We start from the raw sequence: 15,791 nt of genomic DNA, 5'->3' as shown, positions 1-15,791 counted from the left end.
CTTCGCTAGCAACCAGGGAACACCTAGACAGTAGTACGTTCACACTTGCTAGGGCAACCTGCAGGTTGCCTCCCCGAAGGGTATCGTCCAGAACGAGTTTTAAGACCTGACTGTTATCGCCAACGAGAAGCCAGATGTGGAACAAGCTTCCGTTCACCTCCAAGGTGCTGCTGATCGGTTAGCGGTTTGTAACTTGCAGTCCAAAACTAGAAAACTGAACAGCATGCAATTGGTCTGCAACTGTTACATTTTGACCAATAATGAATGAGTGAACAAATTTATTGAATGGAAGGAGAGGTTGGCCTGAAAGAGGAATACCTGGCCTCCTACTCTACACTGGGGAAGGGGAAGAAAGAAGGTTGTGACATGATGATGTGGTGAGAAAAGAAATGAGAATATGCACACACACAATGATGGCATTACAATCACAAGTCAAGTAACACAACCTCTGCAACTTGCAAGTGTGAATGGGCCTTTAATTGGTTTTGCTTGCATTTCTGAAACGTTTCTGCTGTAGTCTTCAGATAACTGAATAGGCCAGAAAGGATGAAAAAAAACTAAGATGTGCCTTTTTGCTGGGTGGCTACAGTACTGCACGTTGGAAACTTAGTTTTTGGGCACAGCCAGAAATACCTCGCGTGCTACCCTTCAAGGGAAAACACTTCATTTTCTACATTTATACTGTGCAAATCATGACCAGACCTTGAACACATCCTTTGTTAGTTTACAAACCTTTTAATACATAAAAAATCTGGAAATTTACGTTCATCAAAATGAGGCCACTACTGCCAGAAATCAAGCCTGCAAGTTAAAAGATTGGCTTCCCAGGCTGGCACAACATATTCTACTTAGGTGGATATTTACTGCAGTTTATTGCACAGATTACAGCCCTTGACAAAACAACTATACTGGCAAGTATGACTTGGCATAGTCTACAACTGCAAAGCACCTACAGCAGTGATTTGCAGCCAAGACTGCATGATGCCATTAGTGTTCTATGCTTGATCCACCGCTTTCATGTGGTACAAAATTGCGAGGAATTGTTTGTTCATATTTGCAAACAATTACTTTTTCAGAGCGCATTGATACATAATAAGCCATCTTATATTAAAACATGCCAGAAACCAATGCGTATTAGTGTCACCTTTCAAGCAGCTTCTGTACCCTGCACCATGTGCAAAAATAAATGTTTATTCGTTCAATTCCAAATTCAGCACAAGAAGAATAGATAATGACTTGTTCTAAACCTTGTAAGCTCTAGAAGGCTGAGATACCCATAATGCATGTGCAAGAATGAACAGTCTTTGCCAAAAGTAACCAGGCTACATGGTTTGCTTCGCATTCGTATAGTGGAGCACTTATGGCTTCCCTAATGATAAAAAAAAAGGTCTCAAAAGGTAAGGACAACGGCTCTCCTTACCTTAGAGAATTAGAGCTTGAAGGGTGGCAAAAGTACTTCACTCTACAGCCAAAACCATGCAGCCTGGCAAAGACTCTTGCAAAGATGTTAAAAACTGGCAGGTACCTTTAGGTTACTCAAATCACCAGAATGGACTGAGATGCTCATGAAGTTTTGCTACACTCTAAGAAACGCAACACTCACATAATACCAACATGCACCCATACTTGCATTTAAGCATGGTATCAACTACTTTGCCTTTTACAAAGCTCATGCGCATGCTATTTTGGGCTCCATTTTTTTTTAGAAAAACAAAATGCAAGTTAGTTTTTTGACAAATGCAGAAAAATACAAGCTGTACATAATGGGCCAGTGAAATTTAGAATATAAATAAAACCATAACTTGGAAGTTGCAGTCATATTGTACTCGTAATGGAACCATGAGTCAAATGTATATACTTTACAAACTTCTCGTCCTGATATTGCACTTCTAAAGTACAAACTTCAAGGCTAACATTTCAAGCAAGAATGAAAGACGAGTTTCTAGAAGGCTTAGAAGAAAAAAAGTCCGAAAACTAACCATCAGCTACTCTGAACAACTGCCAAGCTTCAAGTAGGTGTTAGAAGTGGCTTTATTACACTTTCGAGCACTTTGTAATGCTTCCTTTAAGAACATGACTCTATACAATGCACGCGGGCTCCTCTATAGTTGGTTGCACATGGTGCCTGTCTCCTGTCTCAGGCAAAATACCAGCAGACTGGTAATGTTATGCCACACTGCTGTCATCGGGACCAATTGGATCACATCAAAAGTTTATGGGTTTGCCACAGTATGCAGCAAGATTTGCTTCCCGAAATGCTTCAGAAACAGTCTGAAAGGGAAAAAAGATTTCATTGCAACTCGTAGGCAAGGCTTCAAAAAACAACCTGATGGACACAAGCATACTAGGCACCAAAGATTTTCTAAAAAAAAGGCAGGAATGGCCTAACTTAATTCATGCAGGTTTCACATGTCAAAGTCAGTTCAAGTTCACTTATAAATTCAACCATACTATAACGTTATAAAGCCTGCTACTTGACTATATTAGAGCGTGTGTATATCTCCTAGAAGGCATGCGACACAGAATCTACATCAACGTTACATTGAAGATTTTTAAAAAAAAGGCGGGGGGTGGGGGGATTGTGCGTAATGTTTTTGATGTATTTACACATCCAAAGTATTTACCATGTGCTATGAAAAATGCTTTAGTGGAGATGTTTTGACAAATCTCATCCACCTGGTCTTCTTTAATATGCTCCAAAGCCCTAGCACCCAGGTGCTTTTGCATCATGCTCTGATTGAACCACACAGCAGCCATAACGAAAAGTTCCCCGTGACCTTCACTGCCATGACAGCGTGGCACAACATAAAATCAAAATAACAGGGTCCCCAGAAAATGCTACTCACAGGATGCGCATGGCAGACCCTGGCAACGTCTTCAGCAGATGCTCCATACTCCATTGCCAAGGCAGCTTCATTGATGATCTCACCAGCACACTGCAGGCATCGTAGGAACCTCATCAGAAAACTGTTTACAACATTGAACATAAAGCAAAAAAATAAATAGAAAGAGGGCACACATGCTGTGCTGTTGAAACCATGCTGATCAAAATGAAAAGATTATGTAGTTGTGTTTGCACTAATCTCGCAATACGAAGGTGTACCAACTAGCCCAACACTGCACCCTGTTGCATGCCACAAAGCATTTCACTAGCACCAGCTATTGATGTCATGACTGCAGAAAGAATCACTTTAATTCCAGGCATACTACAGCTTATTTCATGAAGCCACACCATGGGGGTGACTAAAAGATCAAGCGCATAGTACCAATGACGTCTGATGCTCACGTACTAGTATTCAGTTAAAAGCTAGGCGATGTACTGTTTTACCTCAACTGTAAGAACACCAGCACAATTTCGCAAATCTTTAGGTTAAAAACAAGCAATTCAATTTTAGCATGTGTACTAAAACGAACGCTAGAAAAGTGAAAAACAGTGCACTCCACACATTGTACTTCATGCAAAATGGGTGCAAAGAAACTCACCGATCCAATCATATGGCACCCCAATATCCTGTCTGTCTGCTTGTCAGCCAGGATTTTCACAACACCATCTGTTTCATTGTTGGTTTTGGCACGGCTGTTCGCAGCCAGGGGAAACTTGCCGACCTTGTACTCGATGCCCTGCGTGAAGTGGCAGTGCACTTACAACACCGCTCAACCGGAATGACACTGCTGTTGAAGCATCAAGGCTGCATGATGCAATCTATATTACAATGTTACTGTACTAACCAAAACCTGGTCACTACTCTTCTCCTATTCGTGGAAATCAATTACCAACATGAAGATTTTTCTGTACTAATCAAAATTAAAGTGCACTCTTGTTATTCTTCGCAAGTACACACTACACACATATTGAAGTTTTGATGGCCCTGGCTTACATTTCATGCAGAAAAAAAGAAAATGTGAGCACATATTCATTTTTTTTAATTAAAGACTATAAAGCTCCACTGAATCGATGGCTTCACAATCACTATCCACATGAATTTTCTCACACCATTCTTCCTCAAATGAAGCAGCAACTTCTAAACAGTGGCAGCTATGATGAGGGTGCCCCCATTCCCATGCACTCTAAGTAGTGGTGCAGCTAATGCACAATATGACATGTCTGCACAACTATGTTTACAGCAACACAAAGGTGTCCTGCCATCCTCAACATTTTCATAGCTTCCTTCATTCCATTCATTCAAAGCTGCCTTCATTCAAAGCTTCCTTTATTCCAGCTCTGCACAATTTGAACAAACTTTTGGTCCCCCTCGAGTTTGAATTATCGAGGCTTGAATGTAGTGGACTGGTGAAACTCATAGCATACTGGCTAAAGCATGATAAACCAGTCAAACGAAGCTACGACAGGAGGAAAAGGGTTTGTCATGTCCATCTTTAGTGGTATTCCATAGCAGCTTGTTACATTACGATGAGATCACAGCTTGTTATATTACAATGAGATCAAACTGTAACAAAACAGGGCACGGAACGTTCATGCCTTGACACACCCTAGGTTCCTTAAACCTCAGGAGCCTGATGAGCCATGCATTTGCAAAGAACGTCATGTCCTTGCTCTACAGGCTTTTGAAGAGCTGATGAGGGACGCTCTTCCTTTGGTCTCCAGATGCCGCACACTTCCAAGTGCATTCATTTCACTTTACATTGTGTGTTCTGGGCACGATCTTATGCCTCATCCACCACACTGCTGTAATAGGAGCAGGCCTGCCATGCCAGTGCTTTAGGTTTTTTAACAGACGCATCAATGAATCACGAACCACACCCTGCTCACTGAGCAGTCGTCAAACACTTGTGATTGGCCACTGACACCTGTGGAGCACAGCTGATTTGCCATGAAGTCTCCAACTGTTGCTCCACCTCTGTTGCAATTTCTGCTCTCTCCCTCGTACTCTCCTCAAGCTCATCCTCTCCTGCTTCCCCCTGTGATGGTGGTCACGTGATCGCAAAAGCTCCAATGCAAACATGGACCCGGACAAACCAGCAAAACCGAGCAAAACCGGGGAGCTTTCCTCTAACCGCAAGTGCTGTAAAAAAAAATAAAAAAAAATCTGCTTCTCACTTGTGACTTGAGGTCTTCTTCAGTCTTGCCAATGAAACCGACTTCTGGATGGGTGTAGATGACTGAAGGCACACAGTTGTAATCAATGTGCACAGGACCTCCCAAGATGCCTTCAACACAGACAATGCCTGCACATGAGGTGAGTGATTTGTCATTTCTGCTATCACTCATCATTACATCATCCTCCTGATTGAGCAGGCCCAGATGTAAGGACACAACAAAGAATGTGTACAAGGTGTGTGCAGCTCTGTTCAAAAGTCCTCAGGCCGCAGTATGTGCTACTGAGTCATGTCACAGTGGGTGTTTACGGAGCACCACAATATGCAAGTCTATGGAAGGGAACGAAGGCTCCTGTCCTGACCTTTTTGAACTTTTCTAGTATGACAGGTGCCATAAACACTCCACCATATAGCTTCAAAAGTAAACCCCTGTAACCTGAAGACTTTCAACCAGGGATGTGCAGTGTCTCTCAAAACACAAGCTGCAAAACAATTAGCACACTGTTAAAAATGTACCATTATTAAAGCCGATAGTTTCACACGATTCAGCTATTCCGTGAAAAATCATGAATTTAGGCATTTTTCACAGAGTTGAGTGTTAGCAGCCACATGCTCTTTTTGATGCTATTAATTCTTGTCATACTGTTGTTACGGACATCAGTAGAAACGACAGCACTATGGAAAAATTAATTTTTACCTCATCTGTGCCAATATAACACGAGGGGGGAGTCTGAGAACTCGGTAGAAATTACAAAAATATTATTATGATTATAATGCAATCTCAAATAATGCAGACAGCCTGCTAAAATCCGGATGCAGCGGATATGTCGACATTATTTAAAAGGCAATGCTTTACAGATGCATGCGCCGCAATCAAGCAAACCCGAGCCCCTGAAACTTTCATTCATGCTGCCTCCCACGCAGCAGCGGCCGCCTTCATCATCCTAGTGCCACTACAGTGTTTCGAGCTGTACAGTTCTGTGCCCGTTTGCCCTTATTTGCTTTTCCTACTGCACTCAACTTTTTCAGGGCCTTCTCTTTCTCAATGACCCGCACCACCTTTCTAGCCACATTCTGCTTTGCACTTTCACACTGCACGCTTTGTTCCAAGGTTATTAAAAAGCTGGCTTCTCCTTGCAGCAATCAAGCTTGGCGGCTAAGGTGGCATTAGCTACTTTAGTGCTGTCAAAAGAAAAGAATTTAGGCTATATACATATCATGGCTCCAAATCATGGAATTTAAAATTTTCCGCTGCAGAAAGTTGGGAGCCTTAACTATTATTGCATACAGATAGAGTAAAACATGATGAAAGCAATTCAAAAGCGCATGCTACAACAGCAAAATTCTGGCTGATGGTGCTTAGACAATGGCTTGAACTGTACCATTATTGAACCTCTATAAATCAGGGCCACACATTTTATCCGGTAGCTTATTATATTTGCCTCCTGCTAAAACAAAAGTTTACATTTAAGCCAATACTATAGTGCACAGGATATGCAACACACATGCACATGACATCCAAGGGACTCATACACTATCGTGCACACAGTATCCCTAGTGTGTCATTCATGCATAAATCCACCCACCTTCATCCTCTGCTTTATGAGCCAGCATCGGGCCGGGCACACAATCACCAATTGCATAGATGCTGTGAGGAAGAAACGTTTGTTTAAACAAGCTCAGTCAATTCACAAGTAAGAAACAATCACCGCCATTATCACCGTAAGTCTGCCCACGTCCACTCCAGGACAAAGGCCTCACCCATCAACATCCCATTAACCCTATCCTGCGCCAGCTGCAGCCACCCAATCCCCACAATACCCACAATCCCGACAACACGTTTAGAGCCCAGTGGGAGTGCTTCTAAGCCACGAAATGGGGCTCTTGTAGCATCTATGGTGTTCTACTTAAGGAAGGTAGAGGACCAGAGCTCTTCTTGCGTTTAAGAGATTTGGAATGCTCGAGATGCATAATAAGCCACATGGCGTGGCTGAGAAACAAACTAGCTTGAGCTTTAAACTTTTTGACAAAGGCTGTATGTACCTTCCCTTGCAATCCCCTCCACCACCCAGAGGGGCCTTCGGTTGTCTGCTCTGTGCATTACTTGCCCCGCCCATGTCTACCGCCTTATCTTGATTTCAGCTAGGATACAATCAATTAGGAAAACAAACAAGCACTGAGCAAAGAATATTTGATAAGTTTGAGATCCCAAGTTGAGCCTGTATAGTGGGGATTGCACTTCCAAAAATTTAGTGTGGCTGTTTAACATTTAGCCAGTGGAGCAAGATTCTGAAGCCAACCAGGCCAAACACTACTTTTATACCACATATTTCTACCACACTCATGTGCCACCAGCTGAAGCATACAGCACAAGAAAAAAACCTTGCCACAGAACTGCTAACCAGTAAAGTATCTGCTGGGAAAATGTTTCTTGCTGGCTGTGTGTTGTGAGGAAAGTGGTATTCAATGATTTAGATGCAACTTTTCAGGGAACTCATAGCTTTTCGAGCCATTCTTCTGTGGAAAGAGGCTGGCCCTTATAGTATTTCTAGCTGCCAAATTATTCCCTGTTTTACTAGAAACTGTTTTACTAGAATTGGAGTAGCTGGCTCCTATGCTTGAGTAAACTTTTCTCTTCCGTAATCATTTCTTTCTTTTTCCCTTCCTTCAAAATTATCAGGAAAGAAGTACCGATAATCCTGGATTTAACAAAATTGAGAAAAGTCCACAATTTTTAGTTACATGCAGTTTTTGCGTGAAGGCTCGAAAGGACAATGCAGAATAGAAACCAAAATGAAAAATAAGTCTAGACAAAATGGTAAAGGAATCGAGGAACAGGTCATAGTAAACCACAGTTGCTTGAAGTCGACAACGCAGAGAAATGTTTCACAATCACGCTGATGATGCGAGTGTGACAGGAGCCACCACAATCTCTGCCGCAGCTCACCCGACACAGCTACGTGTAAGTTGGGGAGAGTGTGGGAGGGGGGGGGGGGGGGGACAAAAATATGCTGGAAAACAGAGTAGAGGCAGGGGAGTTGGAAGTTCCCCTCTCTTTCAGCACATCTCCTCTTTCAGCCTGCCCGACTGCCGCTGCCTTCAGAAACAGACTATTGCCTTCTCCTCGTTGGTGAAATGTTTAGGGGAATCCACAGAGGTGGAGTAGATTTCTAATAAGGAAGTGATTACTCATAGACATCCACCCGAGCACAGCCATACGGCTACAAAGGAAAGCTATACGGCTTTCTCAGAAACTTCGTAGTTGAAGAAAAATTCGTCCTGGCCCGGGGTTCGAACCCGGGACCACCGCTTCACCGGAGCAGTCGCTCTACCAACTGAGCTAACCGGGACGGCAAGCTTATGGTAGGGCAAGAGAGAATTGATCAATAACTCGAAGTGGGAACACGAGTTAATGGGAACTTCGAGCTATTGATCAATTCGCTCTCGCCCTACCATAAGCTTGCCATCCCGGTTAGCTCAGTTAGTAGAGCGACTGCTCCGGTGAAGCGGTGGTCCTGGGTTCCAACCTCGGACCAGGACGAATTTTTCTTCAACTACGAAGTTTCTGAGAAAGCTTTCCTTTGTAGCCGTGTGGCTGTGCTCGAGTGGATGTCTATGAGTAATTACTCCCTTATTGCCTTCTCCTCACATCATTGGTGCTTTCCACTATCCCTGCTCCCGCTGCGCACCTGCCATCGGCACTGGAATCACACGAGCAACCGAGCACTAGTAATGGGCCTACCTTTCTTGTCATCCTCTGTCTTCTTTGCTATGTCTTTTTTTTTACTGCTTTTTAACATGAACTATTGTAGTGCTGCTTGGTGTGACACTACAAAAGTGAAAACTGCAGAGATTGCTGTGTTTGTTATGAAGACACACTGATCCCATTCGATCATGGTGCGCTCTGTCAACTGCATTCACTTGTTATGATTTTAGACATTCCTCTTATGGCAGTACAGCCCTGTATTAAGGGCAATGGCAGTAAAGGTTCTCCACCACCACCACTTCAAGGCAGCTTGCGGTAAATCATCATCAAGCTTTCCGGTGGTTCAGCCAAACTTCAAGCAATACAGCACTGGCTAACAGATAGTTGGCACAGCAAGTTTTTATATCAAGGTTAACCACTGCAACATTTTCAATCATATAGTCCACAAATACACAACCTGCAAAAACGTGGCATTGGAGAATTGAGAAATTTCATCATAACGAGGAATTCGCTACATGGAGTTTCGTTACATCCAAATATAACTGTAATCCTGAAACATGTGCCCAGAAACACAGAATGCCAGCAGCATAAGTTTCTTTGCCTGGTTGTGGCTGCTGACACAACAGCCTTATTCACATCCTTCAGGGATATGCTCCTTATACCAGCACAGTAAATGAAGCCTGCCACAGAACATTAACTCTAACTTTAATAGACATTCAGTTCCGAGGCTGAAGCAACTATGCTCAATTTCATTTAAACAAAATTGGCCAGCCCTAATCACAGTGGTGTCTCTATGAAAACCTTTCATGAATATTTTAAAAACTGTAATGCTTGATGGAGCAAGGCCTGGTTCCAATGTAGCCCAACAGCTTACTTGGGGATGCTTGTCTGGAAGCGAGAGTTGACAGTGATGCGACCACGCTGGTCCTTTGGGATGCCCAATTCTTCCAGACCAAGGTTCTCTGTGTAGGGTCGCCGACCCACACACACCAGAAGGACATCGCACTCCAGCTAAAAAGGTGAGGAGATACCATTAAAAATCCCAGAATAAGATTACAACTGGCACCAACTCTTCAAAAAGTTCTGCCCTAAAGGCTGCTATAAAAACAGGTTTCTTAACTCTTCATCTTTGCTGAAGCGGCACTTCCTATTGCTATTTCAACTGTACATGCACGAGCAATTGTCTGTTTCCTGCACACACGCACACTTTGGCCTATCACCACTCACGTCTAATTCAGCCAAGTACTTGTGCCACACTGGGTTCTATGTATTGTATGCACGCAGGAAATAGCACCTAAAGTCCCAACGTTACAGCTGGGAAGAGTGGGCTGGTTCCCAGACCTAGCGCGCACAGCTTAGTGGCCTGCCACTAAATTCCATTAGGGAAAAGCCACCTTACGTTTCTTGCTTGACCAATTCGCGAGCCGAGTGCGCCTTGCATAGTAGTGATGTATGCATGGACCGCAGACCGACAGTCCATCGTGTGAATCTGCCTTAAATAGCAGTAAGACATGGCAGTATCGATGCCAAGCACGCACACTCAGGTAAATATATCATAAACTGCGGAGCTTTAACGTCCTGAAGCGATATATGGGCTGTAAGGGATGCTGTAATAGAGGGCTCCAGATCAATTCAGACTACTTGGGGTTCTTTAACATGCACTGACACTGCACAGCGCAGCATCAGCTTGCTTGGACGACATCTCCTTTCGGAAGCACACAACAATGAAAGCTACAGTATTTTTTCTCTTGGAAACAATAGTCACAGCATGGCCATCGTTATTACTTTTGGTTGCCATTGATAAGTAGCATGGTACTGAGGGGCTTAATGTTAGGAAAAAAAGGCAAGTGGAAGGGAAGCACATGCAAGCTACAAACACACACAAGGAAATAAGGTAAAAGGAAAATGTAAAAGGTGCACGTATGACATTAGTACAGGTTTTAGAATCTATACTAGCACTCCACACACCCTCTGGATACCACAGAAAAAGAATAACTGGTACAAAATCTCACCCAAAGAGCAGCGCTACCATGCTGAATCCTTTACTTACTGGCAAAAACAGATGGGCTGAGTAAAGATCATGCAGGCACAAACTGGCTACTGGCTGTGCAAATGCTACACCAAAACACCGGTACAACAAAATAACTCCAATAACCATGCAAATGAGGAAGGCTTTTCAAAGCCAACACTCAACGGCACCGCTGAACAAAAGAAACAAGAGGGAAGAGACGTACCAGATACAGATAGAAGGATACCAGGGACAACTCGATCCAGCTTTTGTTCTTAATAAAATAGATTATTTTGCCTCATGTGGCTCTGGTGTCTTTTGTTCAGCATGACCAAACTTTGGAAGAGCACGGCCATTTTCACATATGTGGAGGCTCCTATTAATTAAGCGCGAGTAGCATGGCAGATGTTAAAGATGATGAAACTTTCTTTTTTTTCCTGGAGAGCAGAAACACCACCAAGCAGCTCATTATACACAGTTCCTGTATGTGCAAGTTATCAAGCCATTCTGCACTTAAGCTGAATGTATGAAGTGGTTTTGCTGCACCTAAGAGCTGCAATGGCTGTCTTGAAAATAGCAATACTCTCGAAAAAAAAGCCAAAGAGGTGAACGACTTACATCTTCCTTTTTAGAGGGGTCTTTGACATCCTCCACGCTGACTTTGATGGTGCTGCCTGACCGGGTGGCTCCGGTTACCTTTGTGGACAGCTTGAACTTCAGGCCCTGTTTTGTGAGGATGCGCTGGAAGTTCTTGGAGATCTCCATGTCGATGCCCATGCCACCAATGTGGCCCAAGAACTCCACCGCTGTCACATGGGCTCCCAGTCGAGACCAGACTGAACCCTGTTGTATGAAGGTTACCCTCAGCTGACAGCAAAAGTGTCTTTAAAATGCACTATTACAAAAATCAGTGCTAATGGTTGCTAATGGCAAGCAATGAACAATCAAGTAAAGACAGCTCATTACTAAAAACCATTTGGCAAAGCAGCAGCAGTTGCAATCAATAAACCTCAATCAACACTCGCTCTTCTTTTCATGCTGTACTTTTCAGGTCCTGGTAACAAGGATGAAATTGCAATAGACTGCATTGTACAGTATTACTGATTTACTGATAAGCAATTAGCCATATAGTCTAATGAGAAAAGGCTCGTTAAAAAGTTTTAGATGGGCACTGATGCCCAGGCAATGGAGTTACACGATGCCACTCCACTTTATAAGTAAAATTACAAGCTCTCTGACGTAAAGCTTCACCTCACTTGTCCATCACTGAAATCTGCATTCTCTACAAAATAATGAAGTAGACCACAATCAGCACTGCAAACTCCAAGCATACACTCGCTCTCTGGGTATGTACCTAGGAGATCTGGCTTGGTATCACTCACCAGTTCTAGTCCAATCACGCCGGCACCAATTACAACCAACTTTTCTGGAACTTTCTTGAGGCTCAGGGCACCTGTCGAGCTCACAATGGTGTCTTCATCCACCTGTCAGAAAAATCATTTTTTTGCATTGGTGACACAACAGCACAAAACAGCCTGCTATGCATAGAAGATAGTTCAATGGAGCCTAGTCAATTCAAACTCACTCAATTCGACCTCTAGGTTCATTAAAACAGACACTTCAGTCCCTTCAAAATCAGGGGTGACCAGTAAGGCTTGCAATAATTTGAATTCCACTTAACCTGAACAAATTTCTGTCCTTTTCAAGTTCAAATTATTGAGATTTGACTGCACAGACATGCTGAACGTAAAAGCGCAAAAAACAAGGACGAGAATAAGACACACTCGTGTTGTGCGTCTTATTCTCGTCCTCGTTTTTTGCGCTTTTACGTTCAGCATGGTAAACCAACTCGCCCAAACTCGGCCTTTACTGCACAGACAGTTGACTGTACTTGTTTCATCACCAGTTAAGCTTCTGCAACTAAAAGAATATAATCTGCAAGACTTCCAAGAAAAGTGTAAGAAGTATACTCGCCTCAATTCCAGCAAAAGGCGTTACTTCTGATCCCGTAGCGATTAAGATGTTCTTGGTCTTTACTACTTCTGATGAACCGTCGCGCTTAAGGGCTGTAACCTCATTTTTGCCAGTGATCTTGCCGTGAGCCTGGATATGTGTGACCTGCAACATACGAGTTGGAAAGAAATATTGAGCAGGCAAGAATGTTTTCTGTATGCCAAGTTTTTTGAGGCACATAAATCTGGAGTACTCACCTTGTTCTGCTTGAAAAGGTGTGCTATTCCACCAGTAAGGGCTTTTACAGCTGAACGCTTTTGTTCCATCAGTTTCTCGAGGTTCAGGCGTACATTGTCAACTATACAGCAAGAAAGCAGAAAAAGATATTTATGTGCGCTACAGAGCACTCGTATGCACACCTGTGTAAATGCACCAAATTGCAGTGAGCCAACAAAACGACCAAGCCACAGGCTTTTCTCGCGTGGGGTGCTACAACCACCTGTCACAACACTAACAACCGAAAACAATAACACGCAGCTCTTTTGCTCAAGACGACACAATCAACAGTTTTACGCAAGCAAGAAAAAAAAAGATCCCCAAACAGAATAGGTGCCAAAAAAAAAAAAAAGTTCCCCAAACGGAACAGGTGCCAAAACAATTGCTTTAATTACACTGCAATAATTGCAATAATAATTGAAAGAAAACAGCCTCAGGCAATTCTGGTTATTTATTTCTGTCCAATACGTTTAGAGAGGCACAGTGCCAATATTTACAGTCAGCCATTACCTTCAATTCCTCGGTTCTTGAAGTCATTAGAATGGGCCAAGTGGTAAAGATGGGAGTTGTGCAGTAACGCCTTCGAAGGAATGCAGCCCACATTGAGGCAGGTCCCACCCAGCGTGTCATTCTTTTCTATACACGTTGTCTGCGTGGAAGCAAAGAAAACTGCTGCATTAAACTCAATGTAGCCAAGATCGCAGTGATTTTCAGTTTAATAAAAAAGAAAACTACTGGGACCATGAAATCGGCTGTGATCAGCGAGTTGTTAAAAAAAACACTTGCAGTACTAACCTTTAATCCTAACTGTGCAGCTTTAATAGCAGCAACGTAACCTCCAGGGCCACCACCGATGACAACCAGGTCTTGTTCCTCTGAAAGGTATAAAAAAAAAAAAAACGCGACTGTAGTCACACCCCTTCAAGCAAATTCATCATCTCCGACACATCCAGATTATCATTAACAGTTCAGAAAGTAGCGGCATATATATGGAAGGTAAAGAGTAGTGGAAGTCACAGGGGTAATTGCATGATGCCCATCCAGTGGCGAGCGCTAATGAAACCAACACAACACAAACAACGGACGCACAATGCCGTATGTGCGCCGCCAGTTCTAGGGCATCATATCTGTGAATTCAATCACACATTTTACCTGCACTACTAGAGTAGTTTCGATGATGGGACGTTTGGACACCAGGTACCACGATGCCCGTGCAGGCTGACCTTTGCAAGGTAGGAGCCTGCATTCCGGACAAACACGGGAATCAAAGAACATGCAGCCACTGACACATCAAGAGACGAACGAACACAGAAACGTCGCGGCAGACTCGAAGATAGTGCTGATAATCTTTTTTTGAGGAGTTGACACAGTCCACAGGAAAGCAGCACGACCAAACTAGCGTTACAGCCTTGATACACAAGGAGACTACTACAACAATTTGTTGTGCGCCAAAACAATACAGGTTACGTGTGGGCCGAAGAAAGCTGCACTTAGGCACAATTCACTCGATAATATACTTTTACAGCCTACACGGGCACGAAAAACGCCGGCCAAAGTTTCCAGCGCTTTCGGTCTGCTACTTTAAGGACAGGAGCATGCGATGCCGTGTTCAAGGGACTTGTTCTTGTAAGCAGTAACACTCAGCACGGCTTTGTGAGACGTTTAAAGCGGGTTTTCGAACTCACCCTAAGTGCTGGAATCAACCTGGCCCACAAGTTTGACTGCATGCTGTCTTTTCGCACGTCTTTCTATGCGGGAAGGGCAAACAGACGGCAAAATCGACCGACTTTGGCTACAGCGCCGCTTAACTGCGGTATACTGCACTACAGTTAATTAAAAATACCTCACTAACTTACTTTCACTTACTTTAACTGTTTTGTGCTTTTGCTGAGCAAAACAAAGCTATCGGTGTCATATTATTTCATTGCATGATTCGCAAACGTTACGTTCCCGAACAAAGATGACGCTGCTGTCAACTGCTGTCGCGAGCGATGCGAAACGCAGGTAAAAAAAGAATCGAAACTTTGGAAACGCGTTGCCTGCGCTTGCATCGCACGGTCTTAAACAGCATGTTGTGATAATTATATGCATCGCCATTATTCAAATTTATGTTGTCATTTTGTTGCTACTTCTTAAGCGAAACCACGGAGACCTACTGCTATCACACATACAGAAGCTGCATGCACACGAAACGGAAAACAAAATCGGGGAAAATCCGAACGCGCTGAATGAGACGAATGCTCTGCTTTCTGCTATCTTGGGTACTTGACAGCATCATATCCATGCAGCTGCGGTGCGTGTAACATCACAAAAAGAAAATTGTTAGTGTCACTCTTTCCTCCGGTAGAACAATATAAGTTAAAACGAATATATGAATTGATCTATTTTGTTCACGTGTGTTACCTGAAAATCGCGTTTAGGAAGCAGACACTTTTCCAGCACAAAATTTCCCTAGAGCATTGGTTTTGCAAGTTTAGCGCCTGATGATGACAAAAAATTACTGAACCCATAAGCATGACATTTTCCTGCAAGATAGCTGGCCCCATCACTTCCCAAATCAGACAAAGCACAGAAAATGCTTCAAGTCTTCAACTGAGAATGCAAGGTTTCTTTACAATGAAACGCTGATGTGTCAAGTTTAGAGATTCCGATAGATACTGTAATAGCATCTCAATTACTGTTTCTGCCAATACATCGCACATATATAGTGTGTCGTGTTCCATTCTGTTGCCCTGTAACATTATGGCTAACAGAAAAAACTGGCGCAAAATCGGACAACACACAGCAAGA

General features: G+C 43.2%; 1 protein-coding gene and 1 non-coding gene across 2 annotated transcripts; both read right to left on the bottom strand.

The window, feature by feature from the left end:
* Positions 1–2,013: 2,013 nt before the first annotated feature.
* Positions 2,014–14,975, bottom strand: LOC144098789 (dihydrolipoyl dehydrogenase, mitochondrial). Its single transcript, XM_077631659.1, has 14 exons — positions 14,687–14,975; positions 14,154–14,241; positions 13,797–13,876; positions 13,512–13,650; positions 12,983–13,083; positions 12,747–12,890; positions 12,155–12,256; positions 11,391–11,615; positions 9,639–9,775; positions 6,645–6,706; positions 5,060–5,187; positions 3,484–3,621; positions 2,847–2,936; positions 2,014–2,271 (listed from the first exon to the last, which is right to left on the bottom strand). Exons 1-14 carry the CDS (start codon positions 14,726–14,728, stop codon positions 2,206–2,208), a joined length of 1,542 nt encoding a protein of 513 aa, XP_077487785.1. The 5' UTR covers positions 14,729–14,975; the 3' UTR covers positions 2,014–2,205.
* Positions 8,334–8,409, bottom strand: TRNAT-GGU (transfer RNA threonine (anticodon GGU)). Its single transcript has one exon. It is a non-coding gene; the product is annotated as a tRNA-Thr (tRNA).
* Positions 14,976–15,791: the final 816 nt, after the last annotated feature.

The sequence above is a fragment of the Amblyomma americanum genome, chromosome 7 (assembly GCF_052857255.1).
Source record: "Amblyomma americanum isolate KBUSLIRL-KWMA chromosome 7, ASM5285725v1, whole genome shotgun sequence".
NCBI lineage: Eukaryota > Metazoa > Arthropoda > Arachnida > Ixodida > Ixodidae > Amblyomma > Amblyomma americanum.
Note: the sequence above shows the minus strand (reverse complement) of the source record. Positions and strands in the feature narration are given on the sequence as shown.

What these genes read in the sequence shown, in the direction of transcription:
- LOC144098789 (XM_077631659.1), bottom strand. Translation starts at nt 14,728, where the DNA reads ATGCAGTCAAACTTGTGGGCCAGGTTGATTCCAGCACTTAGG. An exon ending in AAACTACTCTAGTAGTGCAG is followed by an intron (nt 13,877 to 14,153) that starts GTAAAATGTGTG and finishes TATACCTTTCAG; the next exon opens with AGGAACAAGACCTGGTTGTC. An exon ending in CTGCACAGTTAGGATTAAAG is followed by an intron (nt 13,651 to 13,796) that starts GTTAGTACTGCA and finishes GCTTCCACGCAG; the next exon opens with ACAACGTGTATAGAAAAGAA.